We start from the raw sequence: 27277 nt of genomic DNA on the forward strand, positions 1-27277 counted from the left end.
CTCCTAGCCTCCTTAGTGGTTCATCACTGTTCATGAAATGAAGTGACGGTTTTGCCCTTGTTACTTTCGCTAAATATACTAAAGCTCCTAGCCTCCTTCCACTGTTCATCACTGTTCACGAAATGAAGTGACGGTTTTGCCCTTGCTACTTTCGTTTTTTACAGGGTGCCATCCCTCTATAATTCATCGATTGTTGTCGGCACAATCTAGAGAGATCGGTGTATTCAAAAAAAGGGAAAAAGAAAAAACTAGAGAGATCAGTGGTCGAGAAGAAGAACGACTGAGAGACAGAGAGAGCGTGTGTTTGTTTGGTTTGTGCGAAATAGATAGACGGATCGAAGGGAAATTTTCAGCTTACCATCTGAGTACGGGGTGAATAGGGTTTTGATTTGACCTTATTTATACTACCTGCAGCCGTCTGTCAATTTCTGAGATTTTGCTCCTTTCTGATTCATGTTTTTTCTTATATTGGTTTTACAGGGACAATTTGAGGAGATCTTTTTGTTCGCCGAATACAGAGAAAAGCGGCGACACGAAAAAATAAAAAAAGGGAGGGAGAAGAGAACGGGAAAGAAGGAAGAGGAGGAGAAGAGACGGACGGGAAGCTCTTGCGTAAAAGGTAACTTCTTGATGTTAATTTTTCGGTCAATTTTGTTGGGCACGGTTTTTCGGGATTTTGTGTAAAATTTCATCAGCATGAGTTTTGTTTCTCAGATTGTATCTGAATTGCAAAGCTCTGATTTTTGGTGTGGGTAATTAGGTGTGTTCTTCGTTCTTTCTTTAAAGGATCACCGAATTTCATGTATATAGATCTGTATCTATGAATCCATCGTCAGTAATTTTTTTTTGCTTTTTGCCCATGCAGAATTGGAGTCAAGGGGAAGAGTAACATTTGGGTCTAGGTTTTAATCAGGTAGCAACTATACTTATCTAATTGGATGTGAACTTTTTTTTTTACTATACTGCCCTTTTGTAACAGTATCTCTCTATTTGAAGCTATGGTAATAGTTGTATCGTTTTGATTCTGTAGGTTTTATGCAAAAGAGTTTCTGGATTGTTGTTCTCCCACTGTTCCTGATTTTGTTATTTGGTGTTAGTTCAGCGTCCTCTTCTGATTCAGGTATGTGAGTTTCGTTGTGAGATTATTAATTGTTGAATTAGTTTTTGTAATTATTTGCTTTGTGTTGACGATATGTCATTCGATTGAGGATTTATATTGTAACTGTTGATCTATGTTATATTATTTTTGATACTGTTTGAATAATGGAATATGCTTGGGTTGTGGTTTATATAGTTGTAACAAGTGGTCTGTTTGTTTATGTTCTGCAGATATCAGGAACAGTGTGGTATCAAAATTTGAAAATATTTTCAAATCAGGTATGAATGTTTATGTGATTTCGTTAATAAAATTTAAAGAGTAATGGTGAGTATTATTGTTTATCTAAATAAAGCTTGGTTTTATGTGAAGTTCAGATGATTCTTAATCATATTCAATTTATTGTTCATTTGTACAAAAGTTGAAATTACTGGATTGTTAGGTTGAAGGAGTTTATTAACTACTCATAAGAAGTCTGTCTCTTTATACCCGAAGTTGAACTAATGCTATGAGTTTTTAAGAGTTTATTATCAAGGATAATAACGTAAAATTTTAACTGTGTTATACATTTTAATGTAGTGACGGCACCAAAAACTGTGGCGAGAGGGACAAAAAGATTACTAAAAGAGTGTGCTGCTGAAAGTCATCAAAGTACAGAGAGAATTGAGCAAAGAAGAACTCAATGTAATCGTGTTTTTTTTTGTCGAGATAAAAGCTGATAAATTTTTATCTAATTGTTGCTGCATCTGATAGGTATACTTTTGAGGTAGAGTTGGTTCAAATTTTTATGTCTTTTCTTTTCTAATGCGTATTATGACTTCTCTAGATGCTGATGAAAAAAGTTGATGCATTGATGAAAGCCGTGGAGCAGAGTCTATGAAAATAAAGAGAGAAGCCGTAGCTAAGGTAAACAAGCTGCAGCAGCCAAGGTGGATACTAACAAAAAGAACAAAATTATAAACTCATCTAAGATGTTGTAATTACTTCTCAACAACCTCAATACCATTCTTTTCCTTCTGTATTTTGCTTTTGTAGCAGCATCTAGAAAAGCGCCCGGTGAGCATTTATGTTTAGTGAATGTAGCTTTACAATATCCGAGAGTATATATTGGGAATTAAGATTGAGCATTTTGTTCAACGGCCTCAATACCAGTCTTTTCTTCTGTATTTAGTCTTTATGAGCAATGTCACCTATTTCTTATATTAAGAAAAATCCTACTGCTGTATACTACTACAGCTAAATTAATCCACTACAAAACCCGCAGCAAAGCGCCGGCACTATTTCTAGCCTCCTTCCACTACAAAATCCTATAAAGTTACTGTACCTAGCAAACTGTAACTTTTGTTTCTTTTGTTAAAGGATCACCGAATTTCATATATATAGATCTGTATCTATGAATCCGTCGTGAGTAATTTTTTTCGCTTTCTGCCCATGCAGAATTGGAGTGGGAAAGAGTAACATTTGGGTCTAGGTTTTGATCAAGGGGAAGAGCAACTATACTTATCTAATTGGGTGTGATTCTTTTTTTTCTTTTTTTTTCTTTTCCTGTTCTTGCAGAACTGGGCAATAACTTTATAGGATTGTGGTGTTCTTTTGTAACAATATCTCTCTATTTTTGAGCAATGATGAAATTCAGCTTTATTTTTTGTTCTCTGCCACTTGATTTCAGTTATATTGAGCTATTGGATTTTGTGTTTTATCGTTGTTGTGATTGTCGGAGGTTTGGTTAGAAGCTGAGTTTTTTTTGTGCGGTCTGTGTCTTGGTCTCTTTGCGTCCGGTAATAATTTGGTATGATTCTCTGTTTTCGAAGAATAAGTTGAATTCACTGACAGTGGAGGAGGTAATAGCTTTGATGTATTGAAGTCATTGAATTTATCTCTTTTCGATCCGACTTAGTAGAAGCCTATCTCTGACGTAGGGAATATCTTTGATGTATTGAAGTCATTCTTGCCATAGCTGCATTTTGGATATTTCTGCTCAAGTGTGATCAGCTTTGAATTATGCTATCAATTGTTTTGAACCAAAGAACATGCACGGATGTAGTTTGCATAAAATCTGACACTAAAAATATTGTATTATACTTCAAACTAAGAACACTGAAGCATATTTGAAACTAGGAATCTATTAAAGGGATGCAGGTCTTTTTTTTTTCCTTCTTTTCAGAGTTATTGTATCTTCTGCTAATGATTATTACTGGGATTTTAGTTTGCTTCTTAATGTCATACTAAAAGGTCAATTATAGTACTAAGCTCTTAAAATCTGATTTGCGTGTCTCCTAGACTACAATGCATAGTACAAATCAAAAAGAAAAAAAAAAAAGAAGAAGCTAATATGTAACTCATACTCTTTACTTATTTTGTCTCAGGCAGTGTAAACTTCACCAAGAGTGCTGCAACATAGAACGCGAAATTTGAGGTAATGCCTTTGTCTCCATTACCCATTAGGTACTTGCTAATTAATTCTCTTGCTTGATGTGGGTTTATATCTGGATTTGTTTAATTTTGTTTTACTTTGTGTTTCTATGAATGTCAACGAGCTACAGATGAAAAAAGAGTGAACAGAAATTGATGTGAATCTGAAAGAAATAAAGATTATAATTTGCTAAAAACAGTGTATGTTATGAATTATATGATTGTCATTATAACAAAGTATTTGTTTATTTACAGGTGCACTACATGACATTATGCGAATGTTATATAAGTTGAAATAAGGTTTGTAGATGAAAAACTAAATTTAGTTCTACTCTATTCTCTCTCTCTCTCGCCCCCCTTTAAAACCTTTAATTCCATCTGCTTTTGGTTTGCTGTTTGTTGGTTATTTCAGGCTGCAAAAAGGTTTTTGGAGCAGGTTGAAGCTTTGGAAAGATTCACAGAGGCAATATCTTTTGGTGGAATTAACTACGCTTTCCTGTCTTTTGATACAGGTTAGCAAACAATATATACTCATTGGATTGTCATTATCAATTACATTTTCAAGTCCACTTTATTGCAGCATGCTTTATGAATTTCTGCACAATATATATGTAGCGTCCAAATGTAGAAGTGTGATACACTTTTTGCATATATTTACAACATGGAAATGTCGTGAGTTTATATGGTTGTTGTATTGAACGAATAGATGGGAAATAAAAGCTTTGCACATTGTTTGTTTGCTAAGGATATCTGATCTAGAGACAAAACGAATAGATGGAAAATAAAAAAACTCTACATTCTTTGTTTGGTAAGCATATGAGACTTGGAAAAAAAAAAGACACTAAAATGATGTGTTAAGCAATTTATTTTATTGTTTGTTGTCTACTTGCTTGCTATGTAACATTTTATTTCAGTGTCTAAATGTCATTTATCATTTCTATGTATTATTTCAATGTTATTTTAGGTCACATTGGCAGCATCTGAGTTGAATAAGCTGACATAAGTTCTTAGGGAACTCTTTAAAGGCAGCAGTTCAGCTCGAATTGTGCAAAAGTTCAAGTTGTTGGAGTCATTTAAAATTGCTCTCGATAAAGGGAAGTTATGTTGTGTAAGTTCTATTTCTCACTTTCTCATACAAATTCACTAATAATTGCTAATCTATTTTTCTTAAGTTCTTCTCTTTACTTGATAATGATCATTGGACATTCAAGCTGCTAAATTTTTATCTAATTGTTGCTGCATCTGATAGGTATACTTTTGAAGTAGAATGGTAGAGTTGGTTTTGATTTTTATGTCTTTTCTTTTCTAATGCATATTATGACTTCTCTAGATGCTGATGAAAAAAGTTGATGCATTGATGAAAGCCGTGGAGCAGAGTCTATGAAAATAAAGAGAGAAGCCGTAGCTAAGGTAAACAAGCTGCAGCAGGTGTATACTAACAAAAAGAACAGAATTATAAACTCATCTAAGAGGTTGTAATTACTTCTCAACAACCTCGATACCATTCTTTTCCTTCTGTAGTTTGCTTTTGTAGCAGCATCTAGAAAAGTGCCCGCTGAGCATTTATGTTTAGTGAATATAGCTTTACAATCCGAGAGTATATATTGGGAATTAAAATTGAGCATTTTGTTTAACGGCTTCAATACCGTTCTTTCCTTCTGTATTTAGTCTTTATGAGCAATGTCTCCTATTTCTTATATTAAGAAAAATCCAACTGCTGTATACTACTACAGCTAAATTAATCCACTACAAAACCCGCAGCAAAGCGCGGGCACTATTGCTAGTACTGATTATTCATCATGGATTAAGGCTTTAGGCTATGACCCTGTGGCTGTACGTTTTAACCTGGCACATGTTTATAATCTTTTGAACAGTTCTATTCTTTTATCTGGATTGCTATTAGATGCATTGTACTCTTTTGCTCTGAAGAATTGAAATTGATAGGCTCAGGTTTAATCTCAGGTATTCCCAATACCCTTTCTTGGTTGTTGGTCTCATCCTTTGTTTTCATGGGAACTATATGAAGCCCAGGTAGTGTGGTCCTGTAGTTAAGCTTCTGGTATTGGGACAAAAACTTGGCGCTATATGCAAGAGTATATAAACATCTTAATCTGTGTGCCGCAATGGTTCCCGTCTTCTTGACGCTTTTGCTTGCAAAGAGAACTATTGAGACAGCGAGTTATTTGTCATTTCCCCTTCAAAATATGTGTATTTTCACTATTAACAATAAGCATTGGTGCATGTAGTTGAATGAGATATGCATAACAATAGGTCAACTCACAAATATAGTATCTGTAGAAAACCTGGTAGAAATGAGTTGATTTTTCACCAAGTTTTTTTTTCTCTCGTTTGATGATGGCAGCAGTCAGAAAACTTTAAACCACTAAAGGACCATGACCATACATGCTGATACTACCCACAGTTTTGTCTCATATCTACTTCTTGTTTGACACTTCTTTTTGTACTAAGACTGCAGACTTCATTCCGTACTAACAATTCAGCTGCACACCCAAAATTTCTTATATTATTCTTGTCAGCTACTACTTAGTTTGTTGATTTTCTCTTTCCAACTTTTTATGCCTTCTATTCTAGGTTTTGCGGAGCAGCAAATAAGTTTTGTGAGAACTGACCAACTATATCATGATTAGGTGTATGGAGTTCTTTTTATATGTTTGTCATTCATGCCACATGATTCTTAGTTGTGGATTTGACATGATGCCATCTATGTTTGTACTTGAGGAATTAAACAACCCCTTGGCTACTGCTACTTATCATTCTTCGGATTTTTTATTTTTATTAATTTTTAAATTGATAGCCTCATTCTTGTGTTAGTGGCATTGTAGACAATGTCTTTTTGTTAACGTAATCTCTCTTACTCCTTCCCCCTATGATGTTCTTGCAGGCAAAGTTTGCTCAAGATTTGGAAGGTTTCCTGGACTGATTTTAGAAAGAAGGATGATGACACAGTGGTAGAGAGTTTCACATATACTACTGATTCCCGTCGTGAAATCAGTGAATCACTATAGACCTTTGGAAGAAAACAGTTTATAAAAGAAAATTTACACTTGAATTTGGTTAGTCTGAGTCTCTCTCTCTCTCCGGTCCAACTTCCATTTTCATGGCGTTTCACGGCGCTTCACGCCGTGTCCTATCATCGCTGCCATCTCTCAGCAGCAGAGCCAGGTACTACCCAATGCTTCACCTTCATTCACCAATTTCTTCGTCTCTCTTTTCAACTCTTAATGCTCAATCCCAACATGAATATGTCAAATTCAATCCCAACCAGTCTTCTTCTCATGACGAACCTTCTGTTCTTCACCAGCTCTCTGTTTTGTTACCAATCCCCCATCAAATTTTACCTCCAAAACAATTTGACCCCACTGATTCGAATAAGAAGGTAGAATCTGTTAGGGCTGTGGATGGGTTTTTAATGCCCGACGAGAAATTACGTGGGGTTTTTCTTCAGAAATTGAAGGGTATAGCTGTAATTGAGCATGCGCTCGACAATGTTGGTGTGGATTTGAGCGTTGATGTTGTTGCACAAGTAGTGAATAGAGGTTGTTTAGGCGGTGAAGCAATGCTTGTGTTTTTTAATTGGGCGATTAAGAAGCCAAATGTAGCTAAGCATGTTCATACATACCATATAATCCTCAAAGCATTGGGTAGAAGAAAGTTCTTTAATTATATGATGCAAGTTTTGAATGACATGAGGAGCCAAGACATACGTCTTGATTTGGAGACTGTGTCGATTGTGATGGATAGTTTTGTGAGGGTTGGACATGTCTCGAAAGCAATCCAAGTGTTCCGAAACTCGGCAGAGTTTGGGTTGGATTGCGATACTGAGTGTCTGAATGTGCTTCTGCAGTGTCTGTGTCAGCGGTCTCATGTAGTGGCTGCAAATTCGTTTCTTAATTCTGTGAAGGGGAAAGTGCGATTCAATGGCACTACGTATAACATTGTTATTGGTGGGTGGTCGAAATATGGTAGAGTTGGTGAGATGGAGAGGACTTTGGAAGCAATGGTAGCAGGTGGGTTTAGTCCTGATAGTGCAACTTTCAGTTACATTCTTGAGGGTCTAGGAAGAGCTGATCGGATTGACGATGCAGTTGAGATTTTTGAGAGCATGAAGGGGAAAGGTTGCGTGCCAGACACCGTTACATACAATGCAATGATCTCTAACTTCATCTCTGTTGCGAATATTGATGAATGTGTAAACTACTTCAAGAGTATGTCGAGTAATGCTTGCGATCCAAATGTTGATACTTATACCAAATTGATTGCTGGTTTCCTTAAAGCCCGGAAAGTGGCGGATGCACTGGAGATGTTTGATGAGATGTTAAGTCGAGGATTTGTTCCTACTACGGGGACTATAACCTCTTTTATGGAACCCCTATGTAGCTATGGTCCACCATATGCTGCTATGATGATTTACCAGAAAGCAAGAAAGGTCGGATGTAGAATATCATTGACTGCTTATAAGCTATTGCTTATGCGCCTTTCTAGATTTGGTAAATGTGGAATGTTGCTAAACATTTGGGAAGAGATGCAGGAATGTGGATATGCTTCTGATATCGAAGTTTATGAGTATGTAATCAGTGGACTTTGCAACATTGGGCAGCTTGAAAATGCTGTACTTGTCATGGAAGAGTCTCTACGAAAAGGTTTTTGCCCAAGCAGGCTTACCTATAGCAAACTAAGTAACAAACTTCTTGCTTCAAATAAGTTAGAGAGGGCTTATAAGCTATACTTGAAGATTAAAGCTGCTCGTCGTTTTGACAAGACACAGAGAATTTGGCGTGCTAGGGGATGGCATTTCTGAACTGACATCTCTTGTGTTGCCAAGATATAATCTTTCTTTCCTTCGTACAGCAAGTTGTTGACTTACCCGCTAGAAGAGTCGTTGTTCTAGTAAGTGCATGTGTGACACTCCTAAAGTTTTGGATAAATGCCTGCTTGATACATAAAAGTTCTTATCTTGAGCACTAACATATATCAAGCACTGTATTAGTCATGTATTGCACATGAGCTATAATTTCTGCATGCAGGTATATTTCTCTAGGTTTGCAATTTTGTATTAACTGGCTTTTGACTTTTGTAGGACATTTCGTCAGAGATTGGTTTGATAATAGAGCTATCATCTTATTAGGTAAGATCTTCTTGTATCTTTAATCATTGGTAGTTTTCATAGCAGCAACTCGTCTTTGCAAGTTTCTCAGATGGAAATAGATGGGGGCCTCAAGTCTGTTTAAATGTCTGGGGCAACTCAATTTTATCTTCATGCAAACTGTTTTTGAAGCTCCGATTTAGCAAACTTCATACTCAAGTTTGATTTCTTTTGCTATCAACATATACCAAGATTTCTTTTGTATTTTTTTTTTTTGGGTTGCTCACACTGTAAAGAGGTTCTTTTAAATAGAATTTCATTGAGTTGGCAAAAGAAATAGAAATTTGTTTTTTTACTGGATGTATTTGAATCTTTTGTTATCATGATTGCCTTTCCACATTTCACGTTTGTCACAACCAAATTATTTAATGCAAGCAGATGAATATTATGCTAGAACGCAATACATATCAAGATAGCTAAAGAAATTCATTAAACAGTAAGACTGCTTTGACATGTTGATATAAGAATTAAAAATCCCTTGTTGATAATGTTAAATATAGCTGCATATTCCTCTGACTATTTTTTTTATTGGATGAACAATATTAATTATTGAGTACTAACAAAGTGCTTAACCTTAACACAGGAAAGGCTGGGGAAGAATATGATTACAGTAGCAGAGGAGAAAGCTATTCCTCTTACTGGCCCAGTAAAACAATTACAAGAGTGACACGTTGGAACTCCAAAGCATTTTGATTTTTCTGGATAGGGATAGATTTATGAAGTGAAGCATGGTGCCCAACTGAACTTTCAAGGTGATTTTGGAGTTCATGAGTTGGCATGAATGGATGAAGATGCTAACATGGAATTTATTAATCTAGCAGGCTGTCTTTAGAAAATATCATGGTAAATGTTGAATCTCTTTTCAATGTTTAATAAATGTCATTTTCCAGCTAAAATTGAAGTCTGATTATATTGCATTCCTGTAGGGCAAATGGGAAAATGAACTCTTGTAATGGCAGCAGCTTAAATCAGAATCACAGGTGATGATGAACATAGTATCTGCTTTACGACTTATGAAGAATTTACCCAGACCTTTAATGTGTGGTCATTTTGATGAAGAAATTTCGTTTGCCTATCTTAATTTCTTTGGTTTCTGATGTACATGAAGTTATATGTGATTTGCTGACCCTGACTCCTCAGATGGTTGGTCATCTTTTCTTTTTTCCCCTTAGAAACACAGGTAAACTGCAGCATTCAGGATTGCATACCTGTACACCATCCAGAAGTTGCCCTTTCCATTGATGTTTACCATAATGTGCAAAACTGGATCAAGGTATCTATCTATTCGGTTCTCTTGCTGAAGCAAATAAAATAGCTTTTGGTTTGGGGTTTATTTGTCGGTTGTGTAATTCTTACTAGTCAAAATAATAATTCTTTGCAAATTTTTTTTGGGGTCCCGCTTTATTTGCTAGTATATTTGTGTAAGTGCAACCCATATGCTATATATTGTTAAAAAAGAAAAGAAGAAAAGAATTCACACAATTGATAGGATTCAAGCATTAACCAACTCCAAAGAGATATCCATGCTTAAATCTGGCTGGCTGAAGATGCTTCCATTCATAACCTTGGATGGGAACTTTGTTGCAGATTTTGCACCGTTGACTTCCTGTACAGAGATTGCAAAATCATGGTATCTGTAATGATGGAACGTTCGTCTGAGTAAATCCTCAACAACCGATACCTCTCCTTTCAATTTGGAGTTGGTCTTAAGCTCTTAACTAGCCAGGTTGTTGGGTGTAGGGTTGTAATAAGCCTTGTGGCTGAGCTATGTTTCCAAAGCTTCATATCTCATAGCAATTAAAGAAAAACCATAAAAAGTCATTGAATAGGCTTGTGAAATTTTTTTTCTGTTTTTTTGTGTTGTCACTTCTTTTTATTTACTTATTAATGGTATTATCCCCTGTAATAAATCATTATCAAGCAATGATGACCTGAACTGATACTAGTTTTGCTTGCAGACCCAAGGATTCTTGGTCGTTGGACGAAAAACCTTGACTGAGTTGAGGGATAAGATATACTGTTTAACAGATAAGGTGATGGAAAAAGATGGCCAGCATAATCATTCAGGATGTTTCCTTATAGAAGTACGAAGTTGAATCCATGTAATGGTTAGTTTCAAATGAAGATGGTCTTTCCACTTAATCCTAGTAAATTGCTTATCCTATGTAGGATAGATTCTACAAAGATCTGAGGGTTCCTTCTGCATTATATTATAGTCGATCTGTATATGATTGGCTTAGAAATTTAAGAGATGATGCTCTAAAAAACTAAAAGTGGAGTGTGTTTTAGCTGGAAAATTGCAAAAGAAGGAAAAAAGCAGTTGTATGCAACATAACTGGCTCAAAATTGCCTCTGTTCCAAGCTGATGATATGCACAAGACACAGTTTTGCAACTTGAAAGTTCAACCTGCTGATATGTCACCAGGTACACACCTCTATTGCTTTTTCATGCCCTATAATTTGTGCAGTACTTACATTATTGGCTCTATGTGAGAATCTTCCTGATTGATGCATTTTAAATTCTATCTGACTGCTTTAGGTCAATTTCTTATAGAATCTGTCAGTTTGTCAATAAATCAATTCCCCCCTCCAGGGTGGTCGAGTATGCAATTTATTGTTAGCATTTATGTTGATCCTCTCTTATGGTGATGCCAATGGAAATGTGGTAGGCAGTCAATATTATACATTTAACTGTATAACAATGTACAATTTTAGATTGTTAGGAAAGAAAACATTACTTACTTATACTTTTACCTTTTGGGTTGTTGCATTGTTTATGTTTCTATGGAAAAGCATAAATAAAGGGTGTAGACAAAGCAACATTTGAAGTGATATCAGTAATAAGACAATGAATATAACGAGCATGAGAATCAATAATAATTAAGAAGTCTAGATTTCCGACACAAGATGATACCACACACTGACCATGGTTTAGTGCAATGCTAACTTGTGGTAACTAACAATGATCAATGTCTAGTTTTCTTTATACACAATTCCTCTCACTTGTGTTCATAGTTCTGTTCTTATAATGTGGCTATATAACTAATTGATTTCGAGATTTTTACCAGGGTGACTACAGACACAGTTGTGATTAGAGACATAAGGTTGTTTCATCCAGAGGATATACAGAACAGGGCAGCTTATCAATTACTCTTATTCCAATTGAAGCTACACGTACAAAAATATAAAGTGTGTCGGATGTATAGTGCAACAAAGTTGACTGTCAATGACTATTGGATTGCGGAGAATCCCTGCTACTTCTCCGATAATTGCTACTTCCTTATCAATGTAATCTAAAAACCAAATGTTGAGGTTGGTAGTTATGTTTAATCAAGAGAGATTGTGAGAGCATAATTTGGATTTGTTTAGAAAATGATACAACCGCATTATGTTGTTGTCTATGTAAGGTTGGGAAATTTTCAATCATCGATGTTTCCATTTGGGAGTTTTAGTTTCATTAATGAGCAGCGTATGAAGAATCCGTACAAAATGGGAGTTTTCTATTCTAGCCAATGTAGAGCTCCATTGACTAGGCACCCACGCTTATGCAATCTAACAAACTTGAAGTCTTCTGCAGTCCTCCGTAAACCCGATTTAAGTGTAAAGATTGCATCCCCCCAAAGAACCAGAAGACGGGGAAGTGAGGAATGTAGTTTGATGATCGGAAATATATTTTGCATGATTTGAGAATTTTACTTCTTTTAACACCTTCCATTCCAATTCCTTTAGTAGTTGAGGGTTAGCAGTTGGTAGTCCATCAACAGTAGTCTGATACAAGTACTAGGTGATGTCAGTTTGAATAATCTTTTTAAGACTAGCTGCATAAATCTTCAGATTAGTTACCATGCCATCTGCTAACTTCTTGAGGTGACATGAAGAGAACAAAACATTTCCTCGCAAACAATGTTGCACGGTTGCACCTACTGAGTTTAGCCAATAGCAGGAAATACGATTTAGAGTCTAATAAAAGCTTTTATAGTTGAATATGAAATGTAGACTCTTTGTTTTTTTTTTTTATTTTTTTTTTTATGAAGGTCTGAAGATTTCATTAATACTAGACTTTCTTACAAAAGTGAGAGAACGCAAATATATGTGGCCTCGTTAAAACCTTTTCCGGGTAAAATCCAATTGGGATAAAACCCCGGCCAAAGGAAAGAGTACCACGCGTTCATACATACAACAAATTAAAACAAAATTTACTGACATTGTTGTCAATTAATCTTAAACAGCTAGGCAATTTTCATGCCAATATCAGCTACGATCACCATTGCATTTCACTGAAAAGGAAGTTGTTCTCCTCAGGACTAAAATTGATTGACTCCAACCAATCTGAACAATCTTCATCAGCTATCTTTTGTTGCTCAACAGTACTTGGGACCTCCACCAAAGACTCAACCCAGTACGCACCATCCTGAAAGCCAATCGATCCTCCACAAATATTATTGCTTCCAGATCGATCAATGCAACCATTTTCTGAGGATAAATATGGCATATCATTGCAACCATCATAGGCCACAGACATGGATGATGTGGGAGCAGAGAGAAGGGTGCTGTTTTCCACGTTTTCTTCAGCTGCCACATCTATATTAATACTCTTACAATTAATAAGAACTAGTTCTTCCATGTCCACCATACCCATTTCTTCTAACATTTCCGCCAAGAGAAAGTCTTCCTCCGGCAGCGGATTAAATATTCCATGATCGTCTACAAATGAAGGGCCTGATTGCACCTCGGCTACTAATTGTTGGAGTCCACCATTCTCCCCACCTTGAAAGCCAATTGCTCGAGCTTCGGAGGGTGCATTATCATCTCCAAAGCATTCCAATGACTCTTCTAGTTCTGCTGCGAATGCAGCATCATCTTCTGATGGCATTGTTAGTGGTGCATTACCAATGGATGGCACCGTTCATTGCCGCTTCGCTTGTGGCTCAAGCAACTCTTCTTGCTCCCTTTTCGATTTTTCTCCATCATCAAAGGCATAATTGTTTTCAAGAACCTCTTCCTCTTCACGTTGCTTTCTCTTCTTTTCGATCTTGGTTTTGGGTTCACCATTCTTTCGTAGTAGACAAAGAACATAGTCTTTCAGCTTTTGTTTCTTGTCTCTGAGTGATTGATCAAGGTAGAACTCATACAAGATCCAACAGCCGTTGTGAACCGAGTCATCGTTCTTGTAAGTATATCTTTTCTTCAAGCCAACAACACGACCAGTTTCAACAGATCGTACAGGCTTGCAGGAGTCGTCGCCCTTCCAGGTGCCACTTCCAACATTCCGGCGTACGCGCTTGTTTGTGGAACTCATCTTCTTGTGTTGGGTGAAGAAGTAAATGTCCTTGTTGAGCCTCAAGTCGTGTGGTCTTTTGGTCTTGAAGGCCTCCCATATCTCCCAAGGTTCTTGGTGACCGTAGAGGTCGCAGTCGAACACCACGCAGTTTCTGCCGGGCACGTTCTGTCCGCTCAACATGGGCTTGAGGTAGAAGAGAACTAGTTCATCTTCCATGGGGCAGAACCTCTGGCCAGGAAGATGATTGCCTCTGCTCTCCTCCATCGGAAATTCTTTCTGCATGTTTCAATCTCTTCTCTTGCTTTTCTTGGTTTCAGAAAGATTTGTTTATGGAAAGAAGATGAGTAGCTAGGTTTTGATGGATAGAATTGTTTCTGGAAAGAAGACGAGCTAGGGTTTTGATGGGTTTGGAAACTTAGGGCTACAGTTTATAGAAACTTAGGGCTTCAGTTTATATATATAGAAGGATTAGAAGCTTAGGGCTTCAGTTTATAAGGAAGGTTTCCTCTTGAGCACGACACCTGTCCTAACCTTGCAACTCACCGCCTAGCATCTAAAGATTCCTCCAGCTCACTCCTACCCACTCAGGTGGGGGGTCAGCTGATGTGGTGTCAGGAGATCTGGTTGCCCCTAAGCGACTAAGAGATCTCAGCCATTGGATGATCTGTTAGACCATTACCGTCAGTTTCAAACAGTATTGGACAAAAAGTCTTGAATCAACCTAGTAAAAACGCAATTCAGCTTTTCTACTTCGCCGAGGCCAGAGGTCGCTGAGAAGCTCTTCAAGATTCTCAACTACACGACTTGATTCCGTCTTTGAATGGACGTCGTCGTCGGAGTCAATTCTGATTCATACGTCGGAGACCCACGGATTGGAATAAGAGGTGGATTATTGCTAATTTGAAGCAAAAGAGGTGCTTCTCTAGAAATAGAAGTGGAATACTTAATTTCTCTGTTTTTTGCTGCTGGTTTATTTGGAAATGGAGGTGCAAGAGTATCTTTGACCCTGATTTCCCTCATATATATATTTCTGAAGTCATTATGAATTATGCAACTGAATGGCAGAACATAATTTGTAGACCTGTAGGGCAAAAGAGTTTGCTGATTGAATTGAATTGTTGAAGTAAGCCTGGGGTGGGAAAGTTTTAGCTGAATGCATATATATGTTGATGGCTCTAAGCCTGCTACTGTTTTAATTAGTGCAGGTGGTGTCATTACTTTTCATTAGAGACGAAACAGGAGAGTGGACTAGTGGCTTCATGGCCAATATTGGTGCTGGGTAAGTTATACAGTCTGAATCTTGGGGCCTTTACTATGATCTCCAACATCTTGAGGTGGAGTCTGACTCTGCAAGCTTGATTCACATTTTGCAAAATGAAGATGTCAATCTGCATCCTCTAGGTACCTTGCTTCTTAACCGTAAGAAGTTGATGAATCAGTTTGCTACTCTACAGCTCAGGCACATTCACAGAGAGCAAAATGTGGTGGCATATGTAATGCTGAGGCCTGAGGGTGTATGTACTTTTAGTACCTCCGACTCTGGTGATTGAAACTATTATGGATACATTTTTGGTGTTGCCAGGCAGGTCAGTTTGTTCTCTCTCTCCTTTTCTTTTCTGGGATTTTGCCAGCATTGTATGAGGGAGAAAAAAAAAAAAAAAAACTGATGTTGATGATTACAAAATTTCATTTCCACAAATATAATTCAAAGATTGAGAGGAAATAAAGATTGAGAGGAAGATTGTTGCTCTTGATGCCAGTTAACAGATGTTAACCAATCTCAAGAAATTTATATATGCAGCTAGAGTTAATTTCCAGTCTTAAAAAGATGTCATTTCTAACATTATTCAAAACTTACATCACCTTGTACGTGTATTATACTACTTTTTGATGAACTTCTAACCCTCAATTATAAAAGAAACAAAAAAGGGGTATTGGAAGGTGACAGAAGTATAAATAATTAAATATCAAAATGATACAAAATATAATTCAGAACATCAAAACCATTCCTTGGGTTGGTGCAAGCATCTAATAATTTCCATTCTTCGCTTCCCTTTTCCCGTTTCTGCACACCAACAACAAGATTTACTCCCTCAATTATAAGTCAAAACTTCAAACCGTTTCAGTACTAGAGTATCAGGCAGAGAAAACCAGAAAGCTTACATGGTCGTGTTCCCACCATGCAAGCAGTCTGTGGAAGAGAGACGAGAATACTCTCCATTCAACCTCCTCTCTTTACTCTGTAGTCGAAGATTTGTTCCACAATCATAAACCTTTTATCATTTACAAAATTATTGATGATATAAATTTTTTTCAACGTTTCAGGACTAGTTTCCATACCAAATTGAATGCCATAACGCCCTCTCCACAATTGCTGCCATGCCTTATGGTCTTCTGTAAATGGTATATCCTTCCTTTTTCTCTATAATTGGTACGTGAGAAGTGACCACAGAGTGTGCACATTCTGCAAGTCTAGGCAGTAAGAGAATGGAGTCACTCAACTAATATGAAATAATTACTAGAAAATAACCAAGAAAAAGAAGGAGCATTTCATGTTTGCAACCATTTACCAGTGGCAAAAGAAAGAAGCATCTCCTGGTCATAGTCATTTTGATCATAGTGATTGCGATATATATATATATATATATATATATATATATATATATGATCATAAAGCAAAACAGTATCAGAGAACTCCTTCTGCATCTTAACTGAGAGAAGCGAATTGCATAAATAGTTGTCCATTTTGTCATGACTAAAATGAAAACACCATTTTAAGAGTAATGGATGCATTGGTACATGTTCAAGCCAAACCTCTGATGATTTAAGCAACCTAAAAGTAAAAACCATCCTACACTTCATTGTTTTTTTATTTTATTTTATTTTTTATAATTTTTACAAAAAACACATATAGATGCATGCTTTGTAGTTGATACTACAAGGATATAGTTAATATATATGTAATGTATAACTACAGCCCACATGCATGCTCAGGCATGAGAGCTCATATGAAACATGAAAGAGACATTTTATCCTTAGTTTCAGTACTTCATGTTGATACGTCTATAGGGAGCTTCTTATAGGGTAAAGTAAACCATATTGAAATTGTGACAGGTTGAGTCATTTGACCGGACTTAATTTATCACAGATTCACAACACTACTAAAGAACAGGCCTATGGGGACACACTACAACTGTTTCTAATCCAAGATTAATTACATAAAAGATTAGCCACAATGCCACATACCCATGTAATAAAAAAACCAAAAGTTATTAAATTCTGGAATAAAACAACAAAGTAAATATTCATGCACTTAGCGCCTAGGACAACATTAATTACCTGTTTATTTGAATTCACAACTTCTGGTGCCATTTTGATCATTAACTAACTTGTTGGTTTGAATACAACAGGCTGCACAAATACATAAACGATAAGATGGTCACTATGCAGAGATTAATTGCTTCAGCAATGAACCAATCTCAAATAAACTAGTTCCGGAATTTAAACAACTGTCAGATTCTGGTTCATCTGGCCAGTAACCAGTAATCATATCATAAGTCCAAAAAAATAGAATCAAATAAGAGATCCAACTTTTCTTACTGCATGTCAATTTACCGAGACATGCATTTTCATCATTCAGTAATTCACTTAGATCTATCATGAGGATTGTAATCAATGAGCAATCCAAGTACAGACAGCAAATAATAATATTATCCAACAGGAAACAGAAGAAGAAAGTTTCGTGAAGGAAGTTTTTGGAGAATCTCAACGTATCAAAAGTTCCACATATCCACGAACTCGTATCGACGCGCTCTACAACTTTCGTGAAGGAAGTTTTCGGAGAATCTCAACGTATCAAAAGTCAACCTTGAACCCCCCCCTAAATCCACACTTTTCGAATACAAATTCATCCGAAACACTTCCGCTCCGTCCACGAGCCACGAAACAATCCAATAACCAAAATTTAAATTCCGAAAAATCCTCGGAAAATAAACATGAATTTCCGGGGCATCACATGAAGTTTCAAGAGCTTCAGGACTTGACATTGTGTATCGCATCTTTTAGGACTGATTAGAAGCAATCCGAATGAACATTGGTTTGGTCGGAGATGATAGAGAATTGGCAGACTTGTGTAACCTCACTTTCGCCATTTTAGATTTCTGACTTTTTTTATAAGTTGATCGTGCAATGAGGTCAATACCAACCTAAAAGTTTTGATAATGATTCTGATTCTAAATCTGATAGTGATTTTTCATATAGAGTTTTGTGAAGTAAAAGGTTTTTGAGGTTCTCCAATATTATGTTAGACTCTGGGAATTCAAGCTTTTAGTAATACTGATTATTCATCATGGATTAGGGCTTTAGGCTATGACCCTGTGGCTGTACGTTTTAACCTGGCACATGATTATAATCTTTTGAACAGTTCTATTCTTTTATCTGGATTGCTATTAGATGCATTGTACTCTTTTGCTCTGAAGAATTGAAATTGATAGGCTCAGGTTTAATCTCAGGTATTCCCAATACCCTTTCTTGGTTGTTGGTCTCATCCTTTGTTTTCATGGGAACTATATGAAGCCCAGGTAGTGTGGTCCTGTAGTTAAGCTTCTGGTATTGGGACAAAAACTTGGCGCTATATGCAAGAGTATATAAACATCTTAATCTGTGTGCCGCAATGGTTCCCGTCTTCTTGACGCTTTTGCTTGCAAAGAGAACTATTGAGACAGCGAGTTATTTGTCATTTCCCCTTCAAAATATGTGTGTTTTCACTATTAACAATAAGCATTGGTGCATGTAGTTGAATGGGATATGCATAACAATAGGTCAACTCACAAATATAGTATCTGTAGAAAACCTGGTAGAAATGAGTTGATTTTTCACCAAGTTTTTTTTTCTCTCGTTTGATGATGGCAGCAGTTAGAAAACTTTAAACCACTAAAGGACCATCACCATTCATGCTGATACTACCCACAGTTTTGTCTCATATCTACTTCTTGTTTGACACTTCTTTTTGTACTAAGACTGCAGACTTCATTCCATACTAACAATTCAGCTGCACACCCAAAATTTCTTATATTATTCTTGTCAGCTACTACTTAGTTTGTTGATTTTCTCTTTCCAATTTTTTATGCCTTCTATTCTAGGTTTTGCGGAGCAGCAAATAAGTTTTGTGAGAACTGACCAACTATATCATGATTAGGTGTATGGAGTTCTTTTTATATGTTTGTCATTCATGCCACATGATTCTTAGTTGTGGATTTGACATGATGCCATCTATGTTTGTACTTGAGGAATTAAACAACCCCTTGGCTACTGCTACTGATCATTCTTCGGATTTTTTATTTTTATTAATTTTTAAATTGATAGCCTCATTCTTGTGTTAGTGGCATTGTAGACAATGTCTTTTTGTTAACATAATCTCTCTTACTCCTTCCCCCTATGATGTTTGATAGGAGCATTTTAATGCGACGTTTTAACTGCATTTCTCTACATTTTTCTGCGCCATTTCCTTGAAAAAATCCTTGTTTTGGAAAGTTTCCATTCTTTGATTGAGAAAGTTCCTTATTGTAGAAAGTTTCCATTTTTGTAGGTTTCATTTCTCATTTCTGGCAAGTTTCCATTTTCAGTTTAGGAAAGTTTCTATTTTTCATTTTTAGTAAGTTTCTATTTTTTTTCATTTTTAGAAAGTTTCTATTTTCTGTATAGTTTCTATTTTCAGGACCTCCGAGCTAAAAAGTGGAAATGAACTCACAAATGGAAAGAGGAGCTTGCGAACACCAAGGGGAGCAAATATGAGAGAAAACGGCCCACACATTTGAGCAGAAATGAAGAAATAAGCTTTCCTAGTCCAACCAGGAAATCCTACGAAATGGAGGAAGGCTTCCCTAGCAAGTTTCCAACGCAACTATGAAAAAGAAATGGAAAAACAATGTGTTTTGCGTTGGAAGATGAGAAGGCTTGAAGATGAAGCAACGAGGCCCAAGAACTCTATGGATTTTCGGCAAAATGGATCAAGGCCCATCAAAGCCCATGACATTAGGGTTTGTGACGCAAAACCCTAACCCTAGAGATGTTGTTGCCGTGAAATTCCAAGAAAGGAACAAGGAAGTGGCGTGAAAATCAGAAATTATCAAAGAGAATTTCGGTTGAGATTTTCTAGGGTAATTTTTATGGAAAGATAAACCCTAGGAGACTCCTTGCCGTCCAAGCCAAGAGGAAAAGAAGGGATTTGCCATGTGAACCAAAAGAAAACCCTAGAGAATTCGGCAAAAAGATATTCAAGGGAGAAATAAAAGGAAAGAGAATATGTGTTGAACACAAAAAGCTCTAAAAGGAGTCTAGATTCGTCCCTTATATTCTCTAAATATATTGTTGCCGAAATTGGTGAAGAAAATCAGAAAATATCTCTATATATTTCGGCAAGATTATTTAGGGAATTAAATTGGAATTTTGTGATTGGTTGAACCATGTCATAGGGCTTATGTGGCAAGCTAACATTGGAGGAAATTATGTGGAGTTATCAAAGAATTGCCGTGAGAATGCTTGGAGAAGTGCACGGCTTGGTGAGCAAGAATTCGTTCCCTATATATACTCCCTCAATGAAGACGTCTAGGGTTCCCCTCCTTGGTTTTAGACTTTAGAAAAAATCAGATTATACTTCTCTTTGCCGTGAGCTTTTGAAGTCCTTTCTCCATCCTCTAGTCATCTCCACGAGTTCAAGCAAGGCCAAGGGAGAAGAAGTAAAGCCGTGAGCATCATCATCCATCTCCAACCTTGAAGCTTGCTTTCGAGTTTCAAGAAACCACAACGTGAATCATCCATCTCATCTTCATCCACGGTGTAATCCGATTCTCCTTTGTAACCTTTGCTTTGAATTTCGTTGGTTATGAACTAGTTGACATATATGTTTGAACAAATTATTAATTCTGAAATTTTATGATTAATTGAGGAATTTTCAGATTCTTTTATTGCGATTCAAAGTTGCTTATGTGTGATTGTTTGATTGAATTTGTTTGGTTGATAACTCTTGTATGTTAATTCTAAATGGTTCGAAACTTTTAGGGTTTATGTATGAGTGGTGATACGAATTTAAGAACATGAATCAACTTTTTGGTTTTGTGTTCTTAAATCGATAAGTAGTAAAGGTTTTGTACAAAAATCGGATTTAATCAAAGAGGATTGCAATTAGGTGGACTTTTTCATACTAAGTTGCACACTTGAGTTGATAGCCTTTCTAGGTGTTTATTGCGTTGAACATGTGATGATTGACTAACTTTCTAGGGCTTGAATGCATGTTTGATAGGATTAGTCTTTGTGCTTTCACTTAGATTAATTAGCATTGAAAAGTAAAATATGGGAAATTGTTTGCTTTTAACGTTTCACATGATCAACTCCTTTCTCATGACTTAGATGAACAATGTTAGGGTTTGAATCAATTTTAATCATAATTTCGGTTTTGATCTTTGTTCTCTCATTCCATTTGTATTTTTATGTTTTTGCATTTTAATTATTTTCTTAACTTAGTTTATTTTTCGAAAACCAAAATCAAAAATATCCCCCCTTTTTCGTAAATAGTGTATATATGTGTGAATATTATACTTTGTTTTAATTTTAATTGTTTAATTGTTTGATAATGACAGGTGTACCCTCAATCCCCGGAATAGAACGATCCCTATTTGCTTATACTACTAACGATCTTTTCAGGGTTAAATTATGCGCTTGCTTTGAGCGTGTCAATGTTCTTGCAGGCAAAGTTTGCTCAAGATTTGGAAGGTTTCCTGGACTGATTTTAGAAAGAAGGATGATGACACAGTGGTAGAGAGTTACACATATACTACTGACTCCCGTTGTGAAATCAGTGAATCACTATAGACCTTTGGAAGAAAACAGTTTATAAAAGAAAATTTACACTTGAATTTGGTTAGTCTGAGTCTCTCTCTCTCTCCGGTCCAACTTCCATTTTCATGGCGTTTCACGGCGCTTCACGCCGTGTCCTATCATCGCTGCCATCTCTCAGCAGCAGAGCCAGGTACTACCCAATGCTTCACCTTCATTCACCAATTTCTTCGTCTCTCTTTTCAACTCTTAATGCTCAATCCCAACATGAATATGTCAAATTCAATCCCAACCAGTCTTCTTCTCATGACGAACCTTCTGTTCTTCACCAGCTCTCTGTTCTGTTACCAATCCCCCATCAAATTTTACCTCCAAAACAATTTGACCCCACTAATTCGAATAAGAAGGTAGAATCTGTTAGGGCTGTGGATGGGTTTTTAATGCCCGACGAGAAATTACGTGGGGTTTTTCTTCAGAAATTGAAGGGTATAGCTGTAATTGAGCATGCGCTCGACAATGTTGGTGTGGATTTGAGCGTTGATGTTGTTGCATAAGTAGTGAATAGAGGTTGTTTAGGCGGTGAAGCAATGCTTGTGTTTTTTAATTGGGCGATTAAGAAGCCAAATGTAGCTAAGCATGTTCATACATACCATATAATCCTCAAAGCATTGGGTAGAAGAAAGTTCTTTAATTATATGATGCAAGTTTTGAATGACATGAGGAGCCGAGACATACGTCTCGATTTGAAGACTGTGTCGATTGTGATGGATAGTTTTGTGAGGGCTGGACATGTCTCGAAAGCAATCCAAGTGTTCCGAAACTCGGCAGAGTTTGGGTTGGATTGCGATACTGAGTGTCTGAATGTGCTTCTGCAGTGTCTGTGTCAGCGGTCTCATGTAGTGGTTGCAAATTCGTTTCTTAATTCTGTGAAGGGGAAAGTGCGATTCAATGGCACTACGTATAACATTGTTATTGGTGGGTGGTCGAAATATGGTAGAGTTGGTGAGATGGAGAGGACTTTGGAAGCAATGGTAGCAGATGGGTTTAGTCCTGATAGTGCAACTTTCAGTTACATTCTTGAGGGTCTAGGAAGAGCTGATCGGATTGACGATGCAGTTGAGATTTTTGAGAGCATGAAGGGGAAAGGTTGCGTGCCAGACACCATTACATACAATGCAATGATCTCTAACTTCATCTCTGTTGCGAATATTGATGAATGTGTAAACTACTTCAAGAGTATGTCGAGTAATGCTTGCGATCCAAATGTTGATACTTATACCAAATTGTTTGCTAGTAGTTGACTTACCCGCTAGAAGAGTCGTTGTTCTAGTAAGTGTATGTGTGACACTCCTAAAGTTTTGGATAAATGCCTGCTTAATACATAAAAGTTCTTATCTTGAGCACTCACATATATCAAGCACTGTATTAGTCATGTATTGCACATAAGCTATAATTTCTGCATATATTTCTCTAGGTTTGCAATTTTGTATTAACTGGCTTTTGACTTTTGTAGGATATTTCGTCAGAGATTGGTTTGATTATAGAGCTGTCATCTTATTGGGTAAGATCTTCTTGTATCTTTAATCATCGGTAGTTTTTATAGCAGCAACTCGTCTTTGCAAGTTTCTCAGATGGAAATAGATGGGGGCCTCAAGTCTGTTTAAAATGTCTGGGGCAACTCAATTTTATCTTCATGCAAGTTGTTTTTGAAGCTCCGATTTAGCAAACTTCATACTCAAGTTTGATTTCTTTTGCTATCAACATATACCAAGATTTCTTTTGTTTTTTTTTTGGGTTGCTCACACTGTAAAGAGGTTCTTTTAAATAGAATTTCATTGAGTTGGCAAAAGAAATAGAAATTTGTTTTTTTACTGGATGTATTTGAATCTTTTGTTGTTATCATGATTGCCTTTCCGCATTTCACTTCACGTTAGTCACAACCAAATTATTTTTGCAAGCAGATGAATATTATGCTAGAACGCAATACATATCAAGATGGCTAAAGAAATTCATTAAACAGTAAGACTGCTTTGACATGTTGATATAAGAATTAAAAATCCCTTGTTGATACTGTCAAATATAGGCTATATAGCTGCATATTCCTCTGACTATTTTTTTATTGGATGAACAGTATTAATTATTGAGTACTAACAAAGTACTTAACCTTAACACAGGAAAGGCTGGGGAAGAATATGCTTACAGTAGCAGAGGAGAAAGCTATTCCTCTTACTGGCCCAGTAAAATAATTACAAGAGTGACATGTTGGAACTCCAAAGCGTTTTGATTTTTCTGGATAGGGATAGATTTATGAAGTGAAGCATGGTGCCCAACTGAACTTTCAAGGTGATTTTGGAGTTCATGAGTTGGTATGAATGGATGAAGATGCTAACATGGAATTTATTAATCTGGCAGGCTGTCTTTATAAAATATCATGGTAAATGTTGAATCTCTTTTCAATGTTTAATAAATGTCATTTTCCAGCTAAAATTGAAGTCTGATTATAGTGCATTCCTGTAGGCCAAATGGGAAAATGAACTCTTATAATGGCAGCAGCTTAAATCAGAATCACAGGTGATGATGAACATAATATCTCCTTTACGACTTATGAAGAATTTACCAAGACTTTTAATGTGTGGTCATTTTGATGAAGAAATTTCGTTTGCCTATCTTAATTTCTTTGGTTTCTGATGTGCATGAAGTTATATGTGATTTGCTGACCCTGACTCCTCAGATGGTTGGTCATCTTTTCTTTTTTCCCCTTAGAAACACAGATAAACTGCAGCATTCAGGATTGCATACCTGTACACCATCCAGAAGTTTCCCTTTCCATTGATGTTTACCATAATGTGCAAAACTGGATCAAGGTATCTATCTTTTCTGTTCTCTTGCTGAAGCAAATAAAATAGCTTTTGGTTTGGGGTTTATTTGTCGGTTGTGTAATTATTACTAGTCAAAATAATAATTCTTTGCAAATTTGTTTTGGGCTCCCGCTTTATTTGCGAGTATATGTGTGTAAGTGCAACCCATATGCTATATATTGTTAAAAAAGAAAAGAACAAAGGAATTCACACAATTTATAGGATTCAAACATTAACCAACTCCAAAGAGATATCCATTCTTAAATCTGGCTGGCTGAAGATGATTCCATTCATAACCTTGGATGGGAACTTAGTTGCAGATTGCACTATTGACTTCCTATACAGAGATTGCAAAATCATGGTATCTGTAATGATGGAACGTCTGAGTAAATCCTCAACAACTGATTCCTCTCCTTTCAATTTGGAGTTGGTCTTAATCGATCTCTTAACTAGCCAGGTTGTTGGGTGTAGGGTTGTAATAAGCCTTGTGGTTGAGCTATGTTTCCAAAGCTTCATATCCCATAGCAATTAAAGAAAAACAAAAAAAGTCATTGAATAGGCTTGTGAAAATTTTTTTTCTGTTTTTTTTGTCACTTCTTTTTATTTACTTATTAATGGTATTATCCCCTGTAATAAATCATTGTTAAATATGATTTTCATTGATCTATATGTTTACAATTGTACCATTATATAGCTAAGATCTGCTCTACTGTTACCAACATAATTGAATGCTATAAATACAAATATTAAAAACTAATCTACAGTTACACAATCAGATTTGATTGTGGAGAGGAAATCAATGTAGGAGAGTGATTTTCTCTCACAATCATTATCAAGCAATGATGACCTGAACTGAAACTAGTTTTGCTTGCAGACCCAAGGATTCTTGGTCATTGGACGAAAAACCTTGACTGAGTTGAGGGATAAGATATACTGTTTAACAGATAAGGTGATGGAAAAAGATGGCCAGCATAATCATTCAGGATGTTTCCTCATAGAAGTAAGAAGTTGAATCCATTTAATGGTTAGTTTCAAATGAAGATGGTCTTTCCACTTAATCCTAGTAAATTGCTTATCCTATGTAGGAGAGATTCTACAAAGATCTGAGGGTTTCTTCTGCATTATATTATAGTTGATCTGTATATGATTGGCTTAGAAATTTAAGAGATGATGCTCTAAAAAACTAAAAGTGGAGTGTGTTTTAGCTGGAAAATTGCAAAAGAAGGAAAAAAGCAGTTGTATGCAACATAACTGGCTCAAAATTGCCTCTGTTCCAAGCTGATGATATGCACAAGACACAGTTTTGCAACTTGAAATTTCAACCTTCTGATATGTCACCAGGTATAATACATTATTGGCTCTATGTAAAAATCTTCATGATTGATGCATTTTAAATTCTATTTGACTGCCTTGGGTCAATTTCTTATAGAATCTGTCAGTTTGTCAATAAACCAATCCCCCCCTCCAGGGTGGTCGAGTATGCAATTTATTGTTAGCATTTATGTTGTTCCTCTCTTATGGTGATGCCAATGGAAATGTGGTAGGCAGTCAATATTATACATTTAACTGTATAACAATGTACAATTTTAGATTGTTAGGAAAGAGAACATTACCTACTTACACTTTTACCTTTTGGGTTGTTGCATTGTTTATGTTTCTATGGAAAAGCATAAATAAAGGGTGTAGACCAAGCAACATTTGAAGTGATATCAGTAATAAGACAATGAATATAACGAGCATGAGAATCAATAATAATTAAGAAGTCTAGATTTCCGACACAAGATAGTACCTCACCATGGTTTAGTGCAATGCTAACTTGTGGTAACTAACAATGATCAATGTCTAGTTTTCTTTATACACAATTCCTCTCACTTGTGTTTATAGTTCTGTTCTTATAATGTGGCTATATAACTAATTGATTTCGGGACTTTTACCAGGGTGACTACAGACACAGTTGTAATTAGAGACATAAGGTTGCTTCATCTAGAGGATATACAGAACAGGGCAGTTTATCAATTACTCTTATTCCAATTGAAGCTACACGTACAGAAATATAAAGTGTGTCAGATGTATAGTGCAACAAAGTTGACTGTCAATGACAATTGGATTGCGGAGAATCCCTGCTACTTCTCCGATAATTGCTACTTATCAATGTAATCTGAAAACCAAATGTTGAGGTTCGTAGTTATGTTTAATCAAGAGAGATTGTGAGAGCGTAATTTGGATTTGTTTAGAAAATGATACAAGTCATACAACCGCATTATGTTGTTGTCTGTAAGGTTGGGAAGTTTTCAATCATCGATGTTTCCATTTGGGAGTTTTAGTTTCATTAATGAGCAGCGTATGAAGAATCCGTACAAAATGGGAGTTTTCTATTCTAGTCAATGTAGAGCTCCATTGACTAGGCACCCACGCTTATGCAATCTAACAAACTTGAAGTCTTCTGCAGTCCTCCGTAAACCCGATTTAAGTGTAAAGATTGCATCCCCCCAAAGAACCAGAAGACGGGGAAGTGAGGAATGTAGACTATTACAGGAATGCATGGGTTTGATGATCGGAAATATATTTTGCATGAATTGAGAATTTTACTTCTTTTATCACCTTCCAGTCCAATTCCTTTAGTAGTTGAGGGT

At 36.4% G+C, this 27277-nt stretch overlaps 2 protein-coding genes across 45 annotated transcripts; one reads left to right on the forward strand and one right to left on the reverse strand.

The window, feature by feature from the left end:
* Positions 1-195: 195 nt before the first annotated feature.
* LOC133735689 (putative pentatricopeptide repeat-containing protein At5g43820) lies at positions 196-26973 on the forward strand. Of its 44 annotated transcripts, none has more exons than XM_062163102.1 (20): positions 196-365; positions 481-619; positions 866-913; positions 1031-1120; positions 1330-1377; positions 1676-1849; positions 1923-2002; positions 2534-2608; positions 3463-3512; positions 3764-3808; positions 3921-4020; positions 4473-4616; positions 4839-4918; positions 6411-8416; positions 8607-8654; positions 9256-9515; positions 9599-9652; positions 9845-9945; positions 10631-11097; positions 11741-12129. In XM_062163102.1, the coding sequence occupies exon 14, from the start codon at positions 6627-6629 to the stop codon at positions 8325-8327; it is 1701 nt and encodes a 566-aa protein (XP_062019086.1). In that variant the 5' UTR covers positions 196-365; positions 481-619; positions 866-913; positions 1031-1120; positions 1330-1377; positions 1676-1849; positions 1923-2002; positions 2534-2608; positions 3463-3512; positions 3764-3808; positions 3921-4020; positions 4473-4616; positions 4839-4918; positions 6411-6626; the 3' UTR covers positions 8328-8416; positions 8607-8654; positions 9256-9515; positions 9599-9652; positions 9845-9945; positions 10631-11097; positions 11741-12129. The 44 variants fall into 44 exon arrangements, 43 of the variants coding, with proteins under 43 accessions (XP_062019086.1, XP_062019078.1, XP_062019085.1 ...); XM_062163094.1 differs by having other exon boundaries at positions 1676-1780; positions 1923-2069; XM_062163086.1 differs by lacking the exon at positions 2534-2608 and adding an exon at positions 696-760 and having other exon boundaries at positions 197-365; positions 1676-1780.
* Positions 13579-14217, reverse strand: LOC133737469 (NAC domain-containing protein 68-like). The gene has a single exon (XM_062165012.1). The coding sequence runs from the start codon at positions 14215-14217 to the stop codon at positions 13579-13581; it is 639 nt and encodes a 212-aa protein (XP_062020996.1).
* Positions 26974-27277: the final 304 nt, after the last annotated feature.

The sequence above is a fragment of the Rosa rugosa genome, chromosome 3 (assembly GCF_958449725.1).
Source record: "Rosa rugosa chromosome 3, drRosRugo1.1, whole genome shotgun sequence".
In the NCBI taxonomy this organism is placed as follows: domain Eukaryota; kingdom Viridiplantae; phylum Streptophyta; class Magnoliopsida; order Rosales; family Rosaceae; genus Rosa; species Rosa rugosa.

Excerpts from the sequence above, each read along its gene's own strand:
- LOC133735689 (XM_062163101.1), top strand. The coding sequence starts at position 6,627 with ATGGCGTTTCACGGCGCTTCACGCCGTGTCCTATCATCGCTGCCATCT.
- LOC133737469 (XM_062165012.1), bottom strand. The coding sequence starts at position 14,217 with ATGGAGGAGAGCAGAGGCAATCATCTTCCTGGCCAGAGGTTCTGCCCC.